The sequence below is a fragment of the Scyliorhinus torazame genome, chromosome 6, assembly GCF_047496885.1.
Source record: "Scyliorhinus torazame isolate Kashiwa2021f chromosome 6, sScyTor2.1, whole genome shotgun sequence".
NCBI lineage: Eukaryota > Metazoa > Chordata > Chondrichthyes > Carcharhiniformes > Scyliorhinidae > Scyliorhinus > Scyliorhinus torazame.
The window spans coordinates 199259374-199282341 of NC_092712.1; the positions used below are offsets into that span (position 1 = coordinate 199259374).

At 48.9% G+C, this 22968-nt stretch overlaps 1 protein-coding gene across 5 annotated transcripts in view; it reads right to left on the bottom strand.

The window, feature by feature from the left end:
- The window catches only part of cdk6 (cyclin dependent kinase 6), a 387685-nt gene that overhangs the window by 268712 nt on the left and 96005 nt on the right, over positions 1-22968 (bottom strand). For all 5 annotated transcript variants that reach the window (XM_072509294.1, XM_072509295.1, XM_072509296.1 and 2 more), the window contains exon 3: positions 19111-19246. In XM_072509294.1, the coding sequence (XP_072365395.1) occupies positions 19111-19246 (136 nt within the window). The remainder of the gene's footprint in view (positions 1-19110; positions 19247-22968) is intronic.

Sequence of the window (22968 nt, forward strand, 5' to 3'; positions counted from 1 at the left end):
GTCTACTCTCAATCATCAGTAAAGTAATGGAATGGGTCATCAACGATGCAATCAAGCGGCATTTATTTCGCAATAACCTGCTCGCTAACACGCAGTTTGGGTTCCACCAGGGCCACTCAGATCCTGACCTCATTACAGCCCTGGTTCAAACATGGACAAAAGAGCTAGGGCTGGATTCTCCGCCCTGCCGTGCCACTTTTCTGCCCCGACCCGCTGGCGGGATTTTCCATTACGCCGGCTGGTCAATGGGGTTTCCCATGGTCGGGCAGCCCCACGCCATCGGGAAACCCCCGGGCGCTGGCAAAACGGAGAATCCAACCAGCGGAGAATCCCGCCCTAAAACCCCCGAGGAGAGAGCGATTGCCCTGATAGCAAGGCAGTACTTGACCGGGTGTGGCATCAAGGAGCCCTAGAAGAACCTGAGTCAACGGAAAGTAGGGGAAGAATTCTCCTCTGGCTGGAGTCATACCTAGCACAAAGGAAGATGATCATGGTTAATGGAGGACAGTCATCTCAGCTCCAGGGCATCATTGCAGGAGTTCCTAAGGGTCCTCAACCCAACCATTTTCAGCTGCTTTATCAATGGCCGTTCAAAGGTGAGAAGTGGGGATATTCGCTGATGAGTGCGCAATGTTCAGCAACATCCAGGATTCAAGAACATTGAACAGGAGGCCATTTGGCCCATGAAGTCTGCACCGACCCACTTAAGCCCTCACTTCCACCCTATCCCCGTAACCCAATAACCCCTCCTAACCGTTTTGGTCACTAAGGGCAATTTATCATGGCGAATCCACCTAACCTGCACGTCTTTGGACTGTGGGAGGAAACCGGAGCACCCAGAGGAAACCCACGCAGACACGGGGAGAATGTGTAAACTCCGCACAGACAGTGACCCAGCGGGGAATTGAACCTGGGACCTTGGCGTTGTGAAGCCACAGTGCTATCCACTTGTGCTACAGTGCTGCCCCCAGATATAGTTCATTATTATCTTTGGTTGCTTCAATCTATGCACACATTCATTTTTAAAGAGCATCTTGTGAGGAAGTTTCTGTCCGAAATATTATTTTCCCGCAAATAAACTTCCTATTAAAAGTTGTAAAGAGAAAAAAAGGCTAATTTTAATTCTATACACTCACTTAGTAGATTTGTAAGATGCTATTTCGTGTTATGTGTTATGTCTCCTTTCATTTTGTATTAAGTGCCCACTCTCAGATATTTGTTGCAAAATATACAATTTTTGTTGTGCAAAAACATTATTGTAACTCTTCACATTTGCTCACCAGTGAGCAAATAGTTTGTTTTTTTGGCTTGCCAGCAAACAAAACTGCGCCTTATCTGGATTACTTTATACGGCAATGTTCCTCCAAGAGGGTACAATTGCAAAAAGAAAACATGTTGATTATTGGGATAGGAAGAGCCCAAGTAACAGCATTTTTTTTGTCCCGGCCTTAATGGTTAAACAATTGAATAGCTCATATCCTAAACTGTTGCTCATAGACCAGATGCATTTAAATTTCAGCCTTGTACTGAGGCCCCAGCAACAGACCCTTTTTTCCTGCAGCTGTTTGTGGACAGCAGCTAATTGTATCCACTTGTTTAACCTAAGGGCGAACGTCTGGAGGTGGTGGTGGTGGGGGGTTGGAGGGTCTAAGTGCTGTAACCATACATTTTAACGGTCATTTCCTCTGGTGTAACTTGCATGACAGCATGTGACATGCAGAAATTAATGGGGACGCTGTACTGCCAATTCTTTTTAAATGGCTTTGACACTGGTTGCAAAAGGCCTGTTTAGATGCCCTGCCAAGACCCCACATTGAAAGATCCTAGAGGCCTATTACTTCATTCGGTAAATGGTTAGGAAGTGACTGGAAAGTTGAAATGAGGTTACGAATATTTATCTGGATACACAGTGAAATCAAAAGGTTGGTCCATTGTACAAACAAGGACTGATCTTACATTTAGAAGCATACAATAAAGCCAACAACAAAAGCTACATGATAAAATGAAGGAGTATTTGCTGGTTTGAAAAAGCTCCTCTCAATGCAGCAATATTGTTTTCTTTGGCCAGCCTCTAATCACAGCAGATGTCGTCTATTTTATGTCATTTTGTTATCTTTCCTTATGCTTCATTAAAGCAGTATTATCATGACTGCAAGAAATCTGTCTGTTCAGACAGAAACATGTTGTCACATAGCCCTGAAGCAAGAAAAACAGCAGTTGATGGTTTAAAATAGATGATTTCACCCATTAGCCCCAACAGTCACCCTTTCTTGATATAGGTTCATTTTCATTTAGAATATTTGAAAGGCCTCTGCTCTCATCATACTTGTCTATCATATTTTTTGACAACAAAAAATTAATAACCACAAGCTGGTTTCTCTAAGCATGAGGCAGGTGTGACGCAAGTCTTTCATATTCATAGAATCTCTACAGTGCAGAAGGAGGCCATCCGGCCGATCGAGTCCACACCGACCTGCCACAAGAGCACCCTACTTAAGTCCAATCCTTCACCCTAACCCCGTAACCTCACCCAACCTTTGGACACTATCGGGCAATTTAGCATGGCCAATCCATCTAACCTACACATCTTTGGGCTGTGTGCGGAAACCGGTGCACCTGGAGGAAACACATGCAGACACTGGAGAAAGTGCAAACTGCACACAGTCACCCGGGGCCGGAATTGAACCCGAATCCCTGGCGCTGTGACAGCAGTGCCAACCACTGTGTCACATTCAAATGATAATGGGAAATAACTTGAAAGTAGTTGCAGACCCAGGAAACGTAATGACCTATATGATCATAGTTATGTTTTACGTAGGTATGGTTAAATTTCATGGAGATGTTAACCTGTTAAAATAAATGACTGAACAACTCCACTAAACAATAGTGCTGATTAAACAAAGATATTCTTAATTTAGGGCATTCACTGAATGCCTTGCTCACAGTTAATTACAAAGATGTGTTGTCTTCTGTTTGTTGTGCTCATCAAGCCAAGATTGATTTTAGGGCAAGTTAAGGACTGAGTAAACGTAAATGAAACAAGAGCCAGTTTTGCTCGTAGAACACAGCCTCGGCAGCCAAGAGAACAACCTGAAATTCAATCTGTGCTCCTTCAGATTTCTTTGTCATCAGATTTTGTAAAATTACCCTAAACTCTTTGACTTAAGCAAATCAAGAAAGTGGAAAATTCTACCTTAAGAGGTTCAAAAGCGGCTACACTTTAGACAGCAGGTGACATCAAGGAAGCTTTGACAGAGACCAGCACCAGGCACCCCTTGCAAAACGTAGGTTAACTGGGTTCCAAGTTGCTTCTGTTGCTTGAAGTCATACCTGTAACAAAGGAAGATGCCTGTGGCTGTCACATCTAGACATTACAGCCTCAGGAAATCACTCATAGGAGGTCCTCAGGGAAGGATAATCACTAGCTGTCTCACCAATGACCTTTCTTCTATCATAAGGTTAGAAGTGGGGACACAACTCCAATGTGTCAAGCTACATTCTGCACTCTTCTGATAATGAAGTTGGCGCATGCCAACTTATAATAAGAGCCTGAAAACATTCAGGTTTTGGCTGGCAAATGCCAAATACCATATGCATCACAGCGTTCCTTCTTTGTTCATCCTCCAAGGCAAAGTTGACTATGTTAGTTAGGGTTCCAGGGGGTATGTAGGAGACTGAAGGCATATCTGTGCCCAAAAAGATTTGCTGCAAATAGGACAGGATGTTGCTGATGTTTGAGATTTGGACAAGTTTCTGGCTTGGGATTTACTCTCTGCCTCTGATAAGTACTTGCTTTTGAAGGAGCTTTGCATTTGTTAGGTGGTTGCACCAGGTGCAGTGATCCCGGGTGAGCTTCTCCCAGAAATCCCAGCTTTCAGAGTGTCCTTATGGTGCTTCCTTTGACCACAATGAGAGCGAACTCCAGACCCAAGTTCTCCATAGAAGATCCATTTTGGTAAGCAAATGTCAGGCATTCTGGCTACATGACCAGCCCAACTCAGTTGTGACTGTCTCAATATGATGTGAATGCTTGGCATGCCAGCTCGGGTATGCACCTAAGTGTCTGGTATTTTGTACTTCCAGCTGATCTTCAGAAGCTTCTGAAGGTAGGTCAAATGAAAGTGGTTGAGCTTCTTCACGTGTTCATGATACACAGCCAAATCTTGCATGTGTAGTACACAGTGATCAGGACCATTGCTCCATAGACATTGGTAGGCAGATTTACTCTTCTTCATTCTCAGGCTGATGTTTGAAATTTGCTGAAAAATGTACTTGCACATATCACATCATCAATATGAATAGTTTGAGAGTGTGCTGCCGAAATAAGTAAACTTATTCACTGCTGATACATTCTGGTCCTGGACTGAAACAGTTCACAAAAAATAGGGCTTTCCTGGAGCACGTTGGTACATTATTTCAGTTTTCTTGGTGCTGATCATATTGTTAAAGTTGGAGATCTTGGTCTTTACCTGGAGTAGTCTCAGATTGAGCAGCTTACTGTTCATGTGATATCTGATTTTGATATGAAGATCTTGATCATGGAAGGCATATGCATCACATAAGAGCCAGTTAAAGACCATCTTCAGTAAGAAAGTGCCTACCTACTTGCCCTTGATCTTAAAAAGTATCCCCATTGCAGATTCCCCTATGATTCAACTTTGAGGTCTCCACTGACCAGAAGGTCAACTGAACCAGCAATATCAGCACCATGGCTACAAAAACAGAGCAGAAGGGAGATACCTATGAGTCTCTCACATCCTGATCTCTCAACACCTCCCCACCATCAATGAGGCTCAGGTCAAGAGTGCAACGAAAAAGCCCCCGCTCACCTGGATGGGTCCAGCAACAGCACCACATAAGATGATCAACAACATCCTGGTCAGACAGTTAACTCAATCAGTGTTCGTGCCTCCATAGTCACTGGGTCAATACCTCTGCATCTGCTACCCAACATCACTATGGATGCACCATCAAAGCAAGGACTGTAGCTGTTCAAGTAGAAGAATATCACTACCTTCTCCTGACAATTAGAGATAGGCAATAAATGGGGCCTCACCAGTATCTACCACTTCAGTAAAAAAATACTTTTTTTAATAAATAGAAAGCTTCAGTGTGATACAGCAATCTAATTGACATCGCTCTCAATCATCTCTTTTGTACAATTGTCCACAGCCAAATTAACCCCATTTGATCAGAACTTTAAAAAAATGTTTGATTTTATTTCCTCATCTATATGACAATCAACATACCAAGTATGGAACAGTACTTGTAGCGTGCACATCATTACATTTATATAATCCTACAGATGCTGTCTTGTACATTACAAGTCTATATATGAAATATCCACAAAATGAAAAAATGCGGGCGGGAATCTCCACGAACCGGCAGGGCGGGCCACTCCGGCGCCGAGGAGCGGCGTGAACCACTCCGGTGTCGGGCCGCCCCAAAGGTGCGGAATCCTCTGCACTTTCAGGGGCTAGGCCGGCGCCGGAGTGTTTAGCGCCGCGCCAGCTGGCGCGGAAGGGCTTGGCGCCACGCCAACCAGTGCCGAAGGGCCTCCGATGGCTGGCGCGAGTTGGCGTATGCGCGGGAGCACCAGCGTGTGTTGGCGTCATCCCAGTGCATGCGCACGGGGTTCTTCTCTGCACCGGCCATGGCGGGGGTTGACAGCAGCCGGTGCGGAGGGGAAAGTGTGCCCCCACGGCACAGGCCCGCCCACGCATCGGTGGGCCCCAATCGCGGGCCAGGCCACCGTGGGGGCACCCCCCGGGGCCAGATCCCCCGCGCCCCCCCCGATGACTCTGAAGTCCGCCCGTGGAGCCAGGTCCTGCCGGTAAGGACCTGTTGTGATTTACGCCAGCGGGACCCGCCGAAAACGGGCGGCCACTCGGCCCATCGCGGGCCGGAGTATCGGCGGGGGGTTCAGAGAATCCCGCCCATAATTGTACACAGCCCATGAGTTTAGAAGAATGAGAAGTAATCAAATTTAATCATATAATTTTTTCAAGGGGCTTAGCAAGCTAGATCCTGAGAAAATGTTTCCCTGCCTGAGGAATCTAGAACACGTAGCCACAGTCACAACATAATGGGCTGACCACTAAGGACAGAGCAGAAATTTCTTTATTCAAATAGTTGCACACTTTGGAACTTTAAAAAAAATATTTCACAGGATGTGGACATCGCTTGATGGGGCACGTTTGCCATCCCTAATTGCCCGCCAAAGGGTGATATCAAGTTGCCTTCTTGAACTGCTGCAGTCCATGTAATGTAGATACCCCAACAGTTCTGATAGGGAGAGAATTCCAAAATCTTGACCCAGCAACAGTGAAGGACAGTTCCAAGTCAGGATGGTATGTGGCTTGGAGACGAGCTTGCACATGATGGTGTTCGGACGCATCTGTTACCCTTGTCCTTCAAGGTGGTAATCGTTGCAGGTTTGGCAGATGCCGTCAAAGTCTACCCTAAAGAGCTGTGGATGTTCAGTGTTGAATATATTCAAGCTAGGTGTCAACAGAGTTTTGCGTACTAAGGCAAACACCACATATGAGGATAGACCAGGAAGTTGGAGTTGAAGTAGAAAATCACCCATGACTTTATAGAATGGCGGGACAGGCTCAATGTGCAAAAAAGACCTATTCCAACTCCTATTTCTTATTTCTAACTTTTACTCATTAATATTGATTGCTGAAAATTTGGAGTTGTGCATTTGCAATGCCTCAGTCTAAACATTGCTCCTCACTTTTCTGAATCAGCCCTGCACACTTGCTTATTAGCAAGTTTCTTTTTGCTGAATTTGGGTAAAAATGTTAAATCAGCTGGGAGAAAATCTGTGCCTCTGTAAATCAAAAAACCAGTGTTTGTATTCAGAACACTTTGACTTCAGTTGTATCATTAGTGACTGCTTCAGCACATTTCTCCCATTTAACTTTGTTCAGTTATCTGTAAATGACACACGCAACCGAGGTGCTCAATGCTAATACTCTGCTGATATAGAGAAACGATGACGGGCTCCATGTAGCAAATGAACAACATTACATAAACAGGTCTTCCGGTTGCGGCTATGCGGAGCTAAGTCGCACGTTCGGCAGCTCCCGCCAGAAACGAACTTTTGGGCTCTGTTCAGGGGCCCCAGCAGCATTTGTTCGACGGTTCCCAGTGTGGGAAGGTGACAGTACGATTTCCCCGGCACTGTATGGATTGGACCAGGAGTGGAGTGGTGAAAAAAGTAATTCTGGTGCAGCGAAAAGTGCGAGGGAGGAAAGCCAAGATGGTGGAGACCAGTCAGCGTGGGCGCAGCGGGTACAAGAGCAGCAGGAGTTTCTCAAGCACTGCTTCACGGAACTGAAAGCAGAGCTGCTGGAGCCGATGAAGGCTTCGATCGACAAGCTGGTCGAGACCCAGAAAGCCCAAGGGGCGGCGATCCGGGAGGTGCGGCAGAAGGCCTCGGAGAATGAGGACGAGATATTGGGCCTGGCGGTGAAGATGGAGGCGCACGAGGCGCTGCATAAGAAATGGCAGGAGAAGTTCGAGGACATGGAGAATCGGTCGAGGAGGAAGACTCTGCGGATTCTGGGTCTCCCGGAGGGAGTGGAGGGGTCGGATGCTGGAGCATATGTGGTCATGATGCTGAACACGTTGATGGGCGCGGGTGCCTTCCCGAGGCCCCTGGAGCTGGATGGGGCCCACTGAGTCCTGGCGAGGAGGCCCAAGTCTAACGAGCCGCCGCAGGTGGTATTGGTACGGTTCCACCGCTTGGTGGACAGGGAGTGTGTCCTAAGATGGGCAAAAAAGGAGCGGAGCAGCAGGTGGGAGAATGCAGAGGTCCGTATATACCAGAACTGGAGCGCGGAGGTGGCCAAGAAGAGGGCCGGGTACAATCTGGGTAAGGCGGTTCTGCATCGGAAGGGGGTGAAATTCGGGATGCTGCAGCCGGCGCGACTGTGGGTCACGTTTAAGGACCTGCACCATTACTTTGAGACGCCGGAGGAGGAGTGGACCTTTATTCAGGCCGTAAAATTCGACACGGACTGAGGGTCGGTTGTGAGGGGAGGTCGCAGGGGGCTACTGTGGTTACTGGGTTTTGGGGGATGTTGGGGGATGTTCTGTTCTGTTCTGTATTGTTTCCTTGGGTGCTGGGGGGTAGGGTGAATTGGTTCGAAGTGGGGGTTTTGTGAAGATGTGGGCGTCGGTGGTTGGAAGGACGGGGCCCCGTTGGGGGGAGGGGAGATGGGAGGCCCGAGGTAGGGGAGCTGGGATTAGGCCGCAAAAGGGAGATGCGCCAGAGAGGGCGGGGCAGGTCTGATGGAAAGCACGGGCTTTTTCCCGTGTTAGGGAAGGAAGGGGGCAGGGCCGAGGGGAGAGGTGTTGGAGAGGAGCGCCCGCTGATGGACAGGAGGGGCGGGTGGAGACTACCACACTGGGGGGTCGATGGAGTGGCGGGAGTGCCCGGGGCCAGCAGGAGTCAGCTGACTTACGGGAGCGCTATGGGGGGAGCAACGCAGCTAGGGGGGACCTAGCTGGGGGGGGGGGGAGACTGGCGTTGCTGCTGCATTGGCCAAAGATGAGCTGGAGCTCGGAGGGTCGGGGCGGGGGTCTTCCGCTGGGGGGAATGGAGAGTGCGGGAGGCGCAGGCACGTGGCTGGCCTAGAAAAGGGGATGGCTAATCAGCAGAGGGGGGGGGGGGGGGGGTGCGGGAAGCCCCCTGATCCGGCTGATAACTTGGAATGTGAGAGGCCTGAACGGGCCGGTCAGGAGGGCCCGTGTGTTCGCGTACCTGAAGAGACTGAAGGCAGATGTGGTTATGCTCCAGGAGACACATTTGAGGGTGGCAGATCAGGTTCGGCTGTGAAAGGGGTGGGTAGGGCAGGTCTTCCAATCGGGGTTGGACGCAAAGAATCGAGGGGTGGCAATTTTGGTGGGAAACCGGGTGTCGTTTGAGGCGCTGAACATCGTGGCAGACAATGGAGGTAGGTATGTGATGGTGAGTGGTAAGCTGCAGGGGGTGCGGGTGGTATTAGTGAATGTATCCGCCCCGAATTGGGACGATGCCGGATTTATGCGGCGCATGTTGGGCCGGATTCCGGACCTGGAGGCAGGGAGCTTGATAATGGGGGGGGGGGGACTTCAACACGGTACTGGATCCAGCATTGGACTGCTCTAGGTCCAGGACGGGTAAGAGGCCGGCAGCGGCCAAGGTGCTGAGGGGGTTTATGGACCAGATGGGAGGAGTGGACCCATGGAGGTTTGTCAGGCCGGGGGCCAGGGAATTTATGTTTTTCCCACGTCCATAAAGCCTACTCCCAGATAGACTTCTTCGTTTTGAGCAGGGCACTAATTCCGAACGTGGAGGGCACGGAGTATTCGGCCATAGCCATCTCAGACCATGCTCCGCATTGGGTGGAGCTGGAGCTAGGGGAGGAGAGGGACCAGCGCCCGCTGTGGCGCCTGGATGTGGGTTGCTGGCGGATGAGGAGGTGAGCGGGCGGATCCGGGGGGTGCTTTGAAAGCCATCTAGAGGCTAACGATAATGGGGAGGTGCAGGTGGGGTTGGTCTGGGAGGCGCTGAAGGCGGTGATTAGGGGCCACAAGGGCCCACAAGGAGAAGAAGGAGAGGAGAGATTGGTGGGGAAGATTTTAAGGGTAGATAGGAGGTATGCAAAGGTCCCCGAGGAGGGACGACTCAAGGAACGACAAAGCCTCCAGGCCGATCTCGACCTGTTGACCACCAAGAAGGCAGAGGTGCAGTGGAGGAAAGCGCAAGGGGCGATGTATGAGTACGGGGAGAAGGCTAGCCGGATGTTGGCACATCAGCTTCGGAAGCGGGATGCAGCGAGGGAGATTGGGGGAGTTAGGGATAAAGGGGGGAACACGGTGTGGAGTGCGGTGGGAATAAATGGGGTATTTAGAGACTTTTATGAGGGGCTGTATAGGTCTGAGCCCCCGACGGAGGAGGGGGGGGGATGCGTCGATTTTTGGATTGACTGAGGTTCCCGAGGGTGGAGAAGGAGCAGGTGGCTGGGCTTGGGGCACCGGCAGGGCTGGAGGAGCTGATTAAGGGGCTGTGGAGTATGCAGGCGGGGAAGGCACCGGGGCCAGATGGGTTCCCGGTGGAAATTTACCGGAAGTACATGGACCTGTTGGGCCCTATATTAGTGAGGACTTTTAATGAGGCGACGGAGGGTGGGGGCCCTACCCCCGACGATGTCCAGGGCGCTGATCTCGCTGATCTTGAAGCGGGACAAGGACCCATTACAGTGTGGGTCGTATAGACCAATCTCTATCCTCAACATGGACGCAAAGCTGTTAGCGAAGGTGTTGGCTACCAGAATTGAGGACTGTGTCCCGGGGGTGATTCACGAGGACCAGACGGGTTTTGTTAAGGGAAGGCAGCTGAATACCAATGTGTGGAGGCTCCTTAACGTAATCATGATGCCTACATTGGAGGGGGAGGCGGAGATAGTGGCAGCGATGGATGCGGAGAAGGCCTTCGATAGGGTGGAGTGGGGGTACCTATGGGAAGTGTTGAGGAGGTTTGGGTTCGGGGAGGGTTTCATTAGTTGGGTTAGGTTACTTTACGAAGACCCAGTGGCGAGTGTAGCCACGAATCGGAGGAGGTCGGAATACTTTTGGCTGTACCGGGGGACGAGGCAGGGGTGCCCCAGTCCCCCTTGCTATTTGCATTGGCAATTGAGCCTTTGGCTATGGCTCTAAGGGAGTCCAGGAACTGGAGGGGCTGGTCCGGGGAGGGGGAGGAACACCGGATTTCGTTGTATGCTGATGACCTGTTACTGTTTGTGGCGGACCCAGTGGGGGGGATGCCGGAGGTGATGCGGATCCTCAGGGAGTTTGGGGACTTTTCAGGGTATAAGCTCAATGTGGAGAAGAGTGAGCTCTTCGTGGTACACCCAGGGGACCAGGGAAGGGGGATAGACGAGCTTCCACTGAAGAGGGCGGAAAGGAGTTTTCGGTATCTGGGGATCCAGGTGGCCAGGAGCTGGGGATCCCTACACAAGCTCAACTTGACGAGGCTGGTGGAGCAGATGGAGGAGGAGTTTAAAAGGTGGGATATGCTGCCACTCTCCCTGGCGGGTAGGGTACAGTCGGTGAAGATGACGGTGCTCCCGAGGTTCCTTTTTATATTCCAGTGCTTCCCCACCCTGATCCCTAAGGCCTTTTTTAAGCGGGTCAGTAGGAGCATCATGGGATTTGTGTGGGCGAAAAAGACCCCGAGGGTGAGAAGGGTGTTTCTGGAGCGGAGTAGGGACAGAGGAGGGTTAGTGTTACCTAATCTGTGTGGGTATTACTGGGCTGCCAATGTGGCGATGATACCCAAGTGGGTAATGGAGGGGGAGGGGGCGGCGTGGAAGAGGCTGGAGATGGCGTCCTGTGTGGGCACGAGTCTGGGAGCGCTGGTGACAGCACCGCTGCCGCTCCCGCCGACTAGGTACACCACGAGTCCGGTGGTGGCGGCGACTTTGAAAATTTGGGGGCAGTGGAGGCGCCACAGGGGTGAGGTACAGGCTTCTGTTTGGTCCCCGATCCGGGAGAACCACCGGTTTGTCCCGGGGAGAATGGATGGAGGGTTCCTGAGCTGGCACAGGGCAGGAATTAGAAGGATGGGGGACCTGTTTTTAGATGGGACGTTTGTGAGCCTTGGGTCGCTGGAGGAAAAATTCGGGCTTCCCCCTGGAAATGCCTTCAGGTACATGCAGGTAAGGGCGTTTGTAAGACGGGGTGAGGGAGTTCCCGCTGCTTCCAGCACTCAGGATCCAGGATAGGGTGCTCTCGGGGGTGTGGGTTGGAGAGGGCAGGATCTCGGCGATTTACCAGGAGATGCAGGAGGAGGAGGAGACCTCGGTGGAGGAGCTAAAGGGTAAATGGGAGGAGGAGCTTGGGGAGGAGATAGACGAGGGTATGTGGGCGGACGCCCTGGGTAGGGTTAATTCTTCCTCCTCTTACGCCAGGCTTAGCCTGATACAATTTAAGGCTCTTCACAGAGCTCATATGACAGGGGCGAGGCTGAGCAGGTTCTTTGGGTGGGAAGACGGGTGTGGGAGGTGCTCGGGGAGCCCAGCAAATCATACCCATATGTTCTGGGCGTGCCCGGTGCTGGATGGGTTCTGGAGGGGTATGTCTAAGGTGGTGAACACCCAGTTTAAACCGAGCTGGGGGTTAGCACTATTTGGGGTATCGGACGAGTGGGAGTGCAGGAGGCAAAAGAGGCCGGTATTCTGGCCTTTGGATCCCTGGTAGCTCGGCGGAGGATTCTGCTACAGTGGAAGGATGCGAGGCCCCCGAGCGTGGAAGCCTGGATCAGCGACATGGCAGGGTTCATTAAATTGGAGAGGGCAAAATTTGCCTTGAGAGGGTCTGTGCAAGGGTTCTTCAGGCGGTGGCAACTGTTCCTAGACTTTCTAGCGGGGCGTTAGGAGGAGGTCAGCAGCAACCCAGAGGGGGGAGGAGGAGGTGGGGGTGTACTTTGTGTTTTCTACTGTGTTTATTATTGCTTAATGGGGGGTTTGTATATTGGGGGAATTCGTCATGTAGTTATAAGATGTTTATTTATGTGTTCTTTGTTTCTCTTTTTTCTGTAAGGGGGGGTTTTGTTGAAAATATGTAAAAATTTGAATAAAAATATTTCTTTTAAAAAAATTACATAAACAGTGGCACTTCTGGGTTCAATAAGGGTTTAACCCTAAATGTAAAAAAAATGAATTTATATAGCTCTTTAAAGGTTTTATAACAAGTGATCACTTTAGATACATATCAGAACTCCATTGATCTACCTTTGTTCTGTAGAGTCATAGAGTCAAAGAGGTTTACAGTATGGAAACAGGCCCTTCGGCCAACTTGTCCATACTGCCCAGTTTTTACCAGTAAGCTAGTCTAATTGCCCGCATTTGGCTCACATCCCTCTATACCCATCTTACCCATATAACTGTTTAAATGCTTTTTAAAAGACAAAATTGTACCCGCCTCTACTACTGCCTCTGGCAGCTCGTTCCAGACACTCACCATCCTGTCTGTGAAAAATGGGTCCCTCTGGACCATGTTGTATCTTTCCCCTCTCACCTCAAACCTGTGCCCTCTAGTTTTAGACTCCCCTACCTTTGGGAAAAGATGTTGACTATCTACCTTATCTATGCCCCTAATTATTTTATAGACCTCTATAAGATCACCCCTAAGCCTCCTACACTCCAGGGAAAACAATCCCAGTCTACCCAGCCTCTCCTTATAACTCAAACCATCAAGTCCCAGCAGCATCCTAGTAAATCTTTTCTGCACTCTTTCTAGTTTAATAATATCCTTTCTATAAAGTGTCTTGTACAACTTCAACAAGATGTCCCAACTCCTGTATTCAATGTTCTGACCAATAAAACCAAGCATGCTGAACGCCTTCTTCACCACCCTGTCCACCTGCGACTCCACTTTCAAGGAGCTATGAACCTGTTCCTCTAGATCTCTTTGTTCTATAGCTCTCCCCAACACTCTACCATTAACTGAGTAGGTCCTGCTCCGATTCGATCTACCAAAATGCATCACCTCTCATTTATCTAAATTAAACTCCATCTGCCATTCATCGGCCCACTGGCCCAATTGATAAAGATCCCGTTGCAGTCCTAGATCACCTTAATTTTCCACTATGCCACCAATCTTGATGTCATCCACAAACTTACTAACCATGGGCGAAATTCTCCGGTATCGGCGCGATGTCCGCCAACTGGCGCCAAAAGCGGCGCAAATCAGTCGGGCATCGCGCCGCCCCAAAGGTGCGGAATCCTCCGCATCCTGGGGGGCCCAGCCCCAACCTTGAGGGGCTAGGCCCGCGCCAGACTAATTTTAGCCCCGCCAGCTGGCGGAAAAGGCCTTTGGTGCCCCGCCAGCTGGCGCGGAAATGACATTGCCGGGTGGCGCATGCGCGGGAGCGTTAGCGGCCGCTCACGGCATCCCGCTGTGGAGAGAGTCTCTTCCGCCTCCGCCATGGTGGAGACCGTGGCGAAGGCAGAAGGAAAAGAGTGCCCCCACGGCAGAGGCCCGCCCGCGGATCGGTGGGCCCCGATCGCGGGCCAGGCCACCGTGGGGGCACCCCCCGGGGCCAGATCGCCCCGCGCCCCCACCAGGACCCCAGAGCCCGCCCACGCTGCCTTGTCCCGCCAGTAAGAGAGGTGGTTTAATCCACGCTGGCGGGACAGGCATTCTAGCAGCGGGACTTCGGCCCATTCGGGCCGGAGAATCGCGAGGGGGTCCCGCCAACCGGCGCGCTGCGATTCCCGCCCGCGCCGGAGAATTCGGCAACCGGCGGGGGTGGGATTCACGCCAGCCCCCGGCGATTCTCCGACCCGGCGGGGGGGGTCGGAGAATCTCGCCCCAGGTCTCCTAATTTCTCATCCAAATAATTAATATAAATAAACAACAAATAACAGTGGACCCAGTACTGATCCCTGAGGCACACCGCTGGTCACAGGCCTCCGGTTTGATAAACAACCCTCTACAACCACCCCTTGTCTTCTGTCAGCAAGCCAATTTTGTATCCAATTAACTACCTCACCCTGGATCTTGTGAGATTTAACCTTATGCAATAACCTACCATGTGGTACCTTGCCAAAGGCTTTGCTAAGGTCCATGTTGACAACGTCAACTGCACTGCCCTCATCTACCTTCTTGCTTACCCCTTCAAAGAACTCAATCAAATTCGTGAGAGGGGCGAAATTCTCCGACCCCCCGCCGGGTCGGAGAATCGCCGGGGGCTGGCGTGAGTCCCGCCCCCGCCGGTTGCCAAAGTCTCCGGCACCGGATATTCGGCGGGGGCGGGAATCGCGCCGGTTGGCGGGCCCCCCCGCTCGATTCTCCGGCCCGGATGGGCCGAAGTCCCGCCGCTAAAATGCCTGTCCCGCCGGCATCAATTAAATCACCTACCTTACCGGCGGGACAAGGCGGCGCGGGTGGGCTCCGGGATCCTGGGGGGGTCGCGGGGCGATCTGGCACCAGGGGGTGCCCCCACGGTGGCCTGGCCCGCGATCGGGGTCCACCGATCCGCGGGCGGGCCTGTGCCGTGGGGGCACTCTTTCCCTTTCACCTCCGCCACGGTCTCCACCATGGCGGAGGCGGAAGAGACTCCCTCCAGTGCGCATGCGCGGGAAACTGACAGCGGCCACTGACGCTCCCGCACATGCGCCGCCCGGAGATGTCATTTCCGCGCCAGCTGGCGGGGCACCAGAGGCCTTTTCCGCCAACTGGCGGGGAAGAAATTCGTCTGGCGCCAGCCTAGCCCCTCAATGTTGGGGCGCGGCCCCCAAAGATGCGGAGCATTCCGCACCTTTGGGGCGGCGCGATGCCCGTCTGATTTGCGCCGTTTTGGGCGCCAGTCGGCGGACATCGCGCCGTTTCCGGAGAATTTCGCCCATGATTTTCCACTAACAAAGCCATTTTGACTGCCCCTAATCAGTCCTTGCCTCTCTAAATGCCTGTAAACCTGAATATCCTAGCCTAAGCAAATTCCACCAGTCTCAGTCTTGAAATTTTCAAATTCCGAGCCTCAGCTGCTCTTTGGAAAAAGATGTGCAGATTTTCATTATTCTTAGTGTGAAGAAGTAATGTTTTCTGATTTCACTCTCAAACAACCAAGCTCTAAGTTAAGTTTATTCCTTTTTTTCTAGATGTCAATGTCAACTATTACATTAACTACGGCTTGTATTTATAAAGCACCTTTAATGCAATAACGGGCTGGATTCTCTGGCTCCTCAGCCGTGTGTTTCTCAGCAGTGCACTATTCTCTGGCGACGGGATTCTCTGCTCCCGCCGGCTGTCAGTGAGATTTCCTATTTTAGCCATCCCACTTTGCTGTGAAAACCGCGGGTGGCGGTTCGCTGCTGGTGGTAAACCCACAGGCGAGTGTACGCTGCTAGCAGGAACAAAGAATCCCAACGGCCGGAAAATTCAAGCCAAATGGCACGAGGCACTTGATAGGAACAATATAAACCTACTCCAAAGAGATAATAGAGCAAATGACTAAAATTCTGATCAAACAGATAGGTTTTAAGGGGTGTATTTAAAAAGCAAAGCAAGGTGGGGAGGAGCGGAAGTTTAAGATTGAAATCCTGAGTTAAGGGAATGGAGAGCCAAAGGCATGGCCACCAATGGAGGAGGGCTGAATTCAGGGATGCTCAAGAGGACAGAATTAAAGGAATACAGATATCTCAAAGGCTACAGGCTGGAGGAGATTACGGAGATAGGAAGGGGCACGGTCATGGGTGGATTTAAAACCAAAAATGAGAATTTTCAAAATGTAGGCATTGCTTAACTGGGAACCACTTAGACCAATAAGTTCAGGAGTGATGAGTAAATAGGACCTGGTGTATGATAGGACACTAGCAGCAGAGTTTTCTCACCAAGTCCTTTTCACTCATTGGATGATCTCAAGTTTACACAGTGCAGAATGTAGGAGGCCTGTCGCAAGTGCATTAGAATTGTCAAGTCCAGAGTTAACAAAGGCATGAAATGAGGGCTTCAGCACAGTTGAATTGAGGCAGGTATGGAGATGTTATAGGGCTGGAAATAAGTAGTTTTAGTGGAGATGTGGTTGGAAGCTCATCTCCGGGTCAACAATGGCACCAAGGTTGCAAACTGTTACAGCCTTTGACAGTTGCCTGGGAAAGGGATGGAATTGGTGGCTGGGCAATGATTTTGTGGTGAGGAGCTAAGAAGATCACATCAGTCTTCCCAAGATTCTGTTGGAATAAATTTCTGCTCATTCAGTTGGATGTTGAATTGAATTGAATGTTGAATTATAATTCAATTTGGATAGACATTACCACAGAAAATTTAATCATAAATAAGCAGGTAATAAATATTAATTCTATCCAAGACTTTAGCCGGAGTTTTCCGGTCATTCACGGCGCCAGGATCTTTTGGTCCGGCTGATGGCACATCCCAGCCATGGGTTTCCTGGCGGCAGGGGGTTGCATTCAGTGGGAAACCTCATTGACAATGGTGGGACCAGAAGATCTCATGGCTGGCCAATGGCGGGCAGCCTCTGCCGACGCAGAATGTGCAGTGGGGGTCGTGGAAAATCCCACCCATTGGTTAGGAAACATTAGGAATTTTGCCGATAGTTTTGGGCACCCCAACATAGTAAAGCTCCTGTAATGCTCCTGCAGATCCGCGTGTATCTCCTGACACCGGAGGAGGTTCATACATATCTTTACATATCAAGTGGCAGTTGAAATTTAATGCAGAGAACTGTGAAGTGATTAATTTTGTAGGAAGAACGAAGAAAGACAATATCAAATAAAGAATACAATTCTAAAGCAAGTGCAGGAGGAGAGGCACCTAGGTGTGTGTGTGCACAAATCATTGAAGATGGCAGGACAGGTTGAGAAAGTTGTTAATAATACAAATGGGATACTGGGTTTTATAAATAGGAACACAGAGTACAAAAACATGGAAGTTATAATAAATCTACATAAAACACTGGTTCGGCATCAACTGGAGTAATATATCCCGGTCTAGGCACCATATTTTAAGAAGGACATTAAGAGACTAGAAAGAGTGCAGAAACGATTCTTAAGAATTAAGTTCATCAGCCCTGGAACCAGTTACATCGATAGATCACAGAAGCTGGGGCTGTTCTCCTCGGAGAAAGTTGAGAGGAGGTATGATACAGTTTAAAAACAGGGAGGTTATGTAGCAGCTGTATAGGGTGCTGGTGAGGCCACACCTGGAGTACGGTGTGCAGTTTTGGTCTCCTTACTTGAGAAAAGATGTACTCGCTCTGGAGGGGGTGTAGAGGAGATTCACTATTTTGATTCCGGAGTTGAGAGGATTGGCTTATGAGGAGAAACTGAGTCGACTGGGGTTATACTCATTGGAATTTAGAAGAATGAAGGGGGGGGATCTTATAGAAACATATAAAATTATGAAGCGAATAGATAAGATAGAAGCAGGGAGGTTGTTTCCACTGGCAGGAGAAAATAGAATTAGAGGGCATAGCCTCAAAATAAAGGAGGGAGGAGATTTTGGACTGAGTTGAGAAGGAACCTCTACACCCAAAGGGTCATGAATCTGTGGAATTCCCTGCCTGTGAAGCAGTTGAGGCTACCTTGTTGAATGTGTTTAAGGTAAAGATTGAACAGTAAAGGAATTAAGGATTATGGTCAGCGGACAGGTAAGAGGAGCTGAGTACACAAAACGATCAGCCATGATCTTATTGAATGGCGGAGCAAGCTCGAGGGCCCAGATGGCTCCGAGTTCTTATATTCTTAGAGAGATATTCAAAATCATGGGGGGTCTGCACAAAGTAGATAGGGAGAAACTGTTCCTGTTGACAGAATGATCAACAAGCAGTGGGTGCTAATTTCAGGTGACTGACAAAAGAAGCAATGGCAACATGAAGAAAAACCTTTTCATGCATCAAGTGGGATCCAGAATGCACTACGTCAGTGTGCAGTAGGGGCAAATTCAATCAAGGTCTTCAAAAGAGAATGGCCTCCTTCTGTAACCAATCCATGATTAGTCCATCTCATTGTACACAGGAAATAAATAGCAACTATCGTATTTGGCCAAGTAGGCTTAGAGGGCCCAATTGGGTGAGCTGGTGATTGTAGGTGCATGGGAAAAGAGAAATAGGAGAATGAGGGTCGAAGGGTAGATAAGAAATGGAGGGGAAATGGAAGGGGATCAAACAAAGGATAGAAATGATCTTCCACCTGACTTGGACACTATTTTGTTATAAAGTAGCACATCCTTCAATTTCACTGTATGCAATGCCACAAGAAATCCACACATGAACACTTTTTATTTAAAAATTACTTCTACTTCTGTACTTAGGGCTCATTTTGAATCTGGGTGACCGTGAAATGGATAATATCAGATTTCCTGTTAGATTTCCTTCTCCATTGTGAGAAATGTAAAACAGGTGACTGGTCAATTACTGTACATTATACATAATCATCCAAGTCAAAATAACTCCCATAATGTGGAAGAAAAATCCACAAAATCTTTGCATTGTGAGGAGACTAAAGGTATCATACCTTGCTGCCAACCTTTCACATAGCACTTATTTTGAATGAGCTAATATATTGAAACTATTGTACGAAGAATGATTCTTTATACCTTAATTATTTCTGGGGGCACTCCTGGTGCTGGGGCTTTCTCCAAATAGGTAGTCAAATCTTGATCAACATGTTCGAAAACAAGAGTCAATTTTGTCTCTCGGTCTGTTCGAGACACAGTGCATACGTCAAACAACCTAAGAACAAAAGAAAAGAAAGTAAATTGGTGGGGAAGATGGAAGGTTACTTCTCAGAGCAAAACCATTCAGCAGTACGCATATCTGATAAAATTAACATTTCACAGAAACTTTACACATTACACAATTGCAGGCCTGAAAATTCCCAACCTCAATCAATTTCAGACCCTTTTTTTGATTCATTCATTGGATATGAGTATCACTGGAAAGGCCAGCATTTATTGTTCATCCCTAACTGCCCTCAAGCAGTGGCGTGTGATGTGTTGGGTGTTCTGGATCACAAACAGGTCACCAACACTGGAAGTGGTGCAACTCTATTTTATTACAGGGTTAACTATATTAACATACTTGAACTGTGGGTAAATGCAATACCAGCTTTAACTGTTGACCTTTGCCTAGTCCTAACCAGGTGATGCACTCAACACATGGTGAATGCCTGTGTTGCAGGCTGTGAGCTCTGTGCTCCGAGCTGTCTGCTACTAGAATTAGCGGGAACTCTCCTGTCCCGTCTTTATCGTGCATGTGCTCTCACTGGTGATTGGCTGCAGTGTTGTGTGTGCCGACTGGTCCCACTGCATGTCCATCAGTGTGTGTGTGTGTGTCTGCACCATAATATACTGGTGTATATTATGACAGCGCGCTGCCTTCTTGAATTGCTGCAGTTCATGTGGTGTAGGCTCACCCCGGTTTCTCTTACAATTGTAGGCCTGATTATTCTTAACTTCACTCACAATAATACATTTACATCAATATTTTAACAGCATAAAATTTGATTTGATATATTGTCACATGTACCGAAGTACAGTGAAAAGTATTTTTCTGCGACCAAGGGAACATACACAGGACGTACATATTAGATAAAAAAAGAATAATGGACAGAGTACATTAACAAATGGTACATCGACAAACAGTGATTGGTTACAGTGCGGAACAAGGGGCCAAACAAAGCAAATACATGAGTTTAAAGGGAACAGATCAGTCTGAGGGAGAGTCGTTGAGGACCCTCATAGGATTTTAGAGTAAAGAAAGAGGCCATTTGGCTTTTCATGCGTACGATAGTTTTCTGAAAGAGCTAGTCACTTAATCCTATGGTCCTAGCCTTTTCCATACTGTTAATATTTATCCATTTTCCTTTTTAGAATTGCTGAGTGGATGACCCACATTGGTCTCCTCCTGAGGTCCTAGCATTACAGATGCCAGTCTTCAGCCAATTCAATTCTCGACATGTGATATCACGATCATTGAATCCCCCACAATTGACATCCTGGAGTTACCACTGACCAGAAACTGAACTGACCAGCCATATAAATATTGTGGCTACAACAGCAGGTTATTCTGTAAAGAATAACTCACCTCATAACTCTCCAAATCCCGCCCACCATTTACAAGTCACAAATCAGAGAGACAAAATACTCTTCACTTGTCTGGATGAGTGCAACTCCAACATTCTCAAGAATCTAGACACCAACCAGAACAAAGCAACCCACTTGATCAGCATGCCATCCATCACATTAAACTTCCATCCCGTTCGCGAATAGCACCCAGTGATAGCAGTGTACATTTACAAGATGCACTGCAACACATTGTTTTGTTATGTTTCCTTTGTAACATAAGCGGCTTCCTTGTGTTTCATTTGTCAAGGAAGGTCGAGACGTGTAAATAACTTCAACTCATTTATTTACACTATGTACACTTATATAACTTGAGTTCGACACTACTGCTAATCCTATTGTAGCTACCTAAACTGACTGACCAGCTGCTGTCTTCCACGTGGTGGGTGTGATAATGAATCAACCCTGTGCCTCTCCTCACTGACTGTCTCCACTGGCCGAAGGGGGCTGATCATGTGTGTGGTGTCCTTTATGTATGGGTTGGTGTAATGCCCCCTTGTGGTCGTGTCACCTCCTTGTGTATCGTGAATGTCCATTGGTCGAGTGTGTGTGTGTGATGTTTCTGGTGCTCCCCCTAGTGTCTGTCTAGCTTACATGTATTTACAGTGATGCACATCACCACATCCTCCCCTTTTTATATGTTCATATTTTCTGTACACTTTAAGAAAAACTGAACAAAGAATAGGTAGATAAGGTAAGGTATATACAAGTCATGGGAACGGTGATTAAACAATAAGTCCAAAACATTCATGTGAGTCCATAAACCATCAATCATCATGGTCAAATGTCTCTCCTGGTTATGAACGCCATCAACAGGAACCAAGAAGTGGTCGAATCACTGCGCTGTCCGCTTTGGAGTCTTTTTCTTTTTTTCTTTTTATGTTTGTGGTGGTGCTGTCGGATGGCATCGTGTAGTTAATAGGTCGTTGACATTGAAGAGGTACCATCAACAGTATCATTCGAGGTCATGGATGTGCCAGATGTTGAAGTCGGATGAGACTGTGCATACTGGTTCTGGCCACATGCTTTGCTGGAAGGGTGATTCTGCTGAGAAGCGTTGAAGCATGTCGATTTGGAGACAGAATTGCTGCTCGCATCAATGTCTGGTGATGGTGTGAAACTAGAACCGTGCATCTGATAGGAATATGCTGTCTGGCCAGGCTGTGGTGCAGCAAATCCTGGGCAGTAACTAAGGCATCCAGTCTGTAGTGCAGATTGCGCTGGCGGTAGTCCTCCTTCGGTCTTGATTCCATTAGTGGGCAATCCGTAGTGCTGGCCTGTTTGAGAATATGCTGCATAGACTGCTGGCTGCTGCAGGCTTGAATACTGGGTTTGTCCAGCATGAGCTGTCATTGGCCGCACTGTTGGTGTGGAACAAATATGTGGACATAGCTGTGGTGAAATTTTGTGTATTCCTCTTGGACTGTAGCTGCTGCTTGTTATTGCTGACCCAGTGTGATTGTCACGTGATCCATCTCCTGTCGTTGTGGCATCTGCTGTCACTCTGAGCGTGCCATCACTGAGGTTGCGACACTGCCTGTCTGGAGTAAAGTCTGGCTTACGTGAATCAGAGTCGGCGTTTGGTTGCTCCCCATCTGGAGTACCTCTCCTCACTGACTGTCTCCACTGGCCGAAGGGGGCTGATCATGTGTGTGGTGTCCTTTATGCATGGGTTGGTGTAATGCCCCCCTGTGGTCATGTCACTCCTTGTGTATCGTGAATGTCCATTGGTCGAGTGTGTGTGTGTGATGTTTCTGGTGCTCCCTCTAGTGTCTGTCTAGCTTACATGTATTTACAGTGATGCACATCACAACACAAATCATCAATGTTCCTTTGACAGCACCTTCCAAAATGGAGACCTCAGCTAACTAGCAGGACAAGTGCAACAGCTGCAAGGGAACACCACCATTTTCAAATCCTCCTCCAATCACATATCATCCTGACTTGGAAGTATATCACTGTCCCTTCCCTGTTTGCTACATCAAACCCTGATACTGTCTTCCAGACAGCGCTGTAGGTGAACATACCCTGCTTGGACTGCTGCAATTCAAGGATCACAGAATTGTTACAGCATAGGAGGCCAGTCAGCCTGTCATGTCTCTGCAGGCTCTTCAAATGAGCAATTCACCTAGAGCCACACAACCACCTTCTCCCCGAAGCTGCACGTTCTTCCTTTTCAGAAAATAATCTATTTTCCTCTTGAATGCCTCGATTGGACTGCCTCCACTACACACCCAAACACGGCATTCCAGATCCTAAATAATTGCTGCATGGGGCCAGTTGTGGGCCAGTGTAGCTCAGTTGGCTATACAGCTTGTTCATAATTCAGAG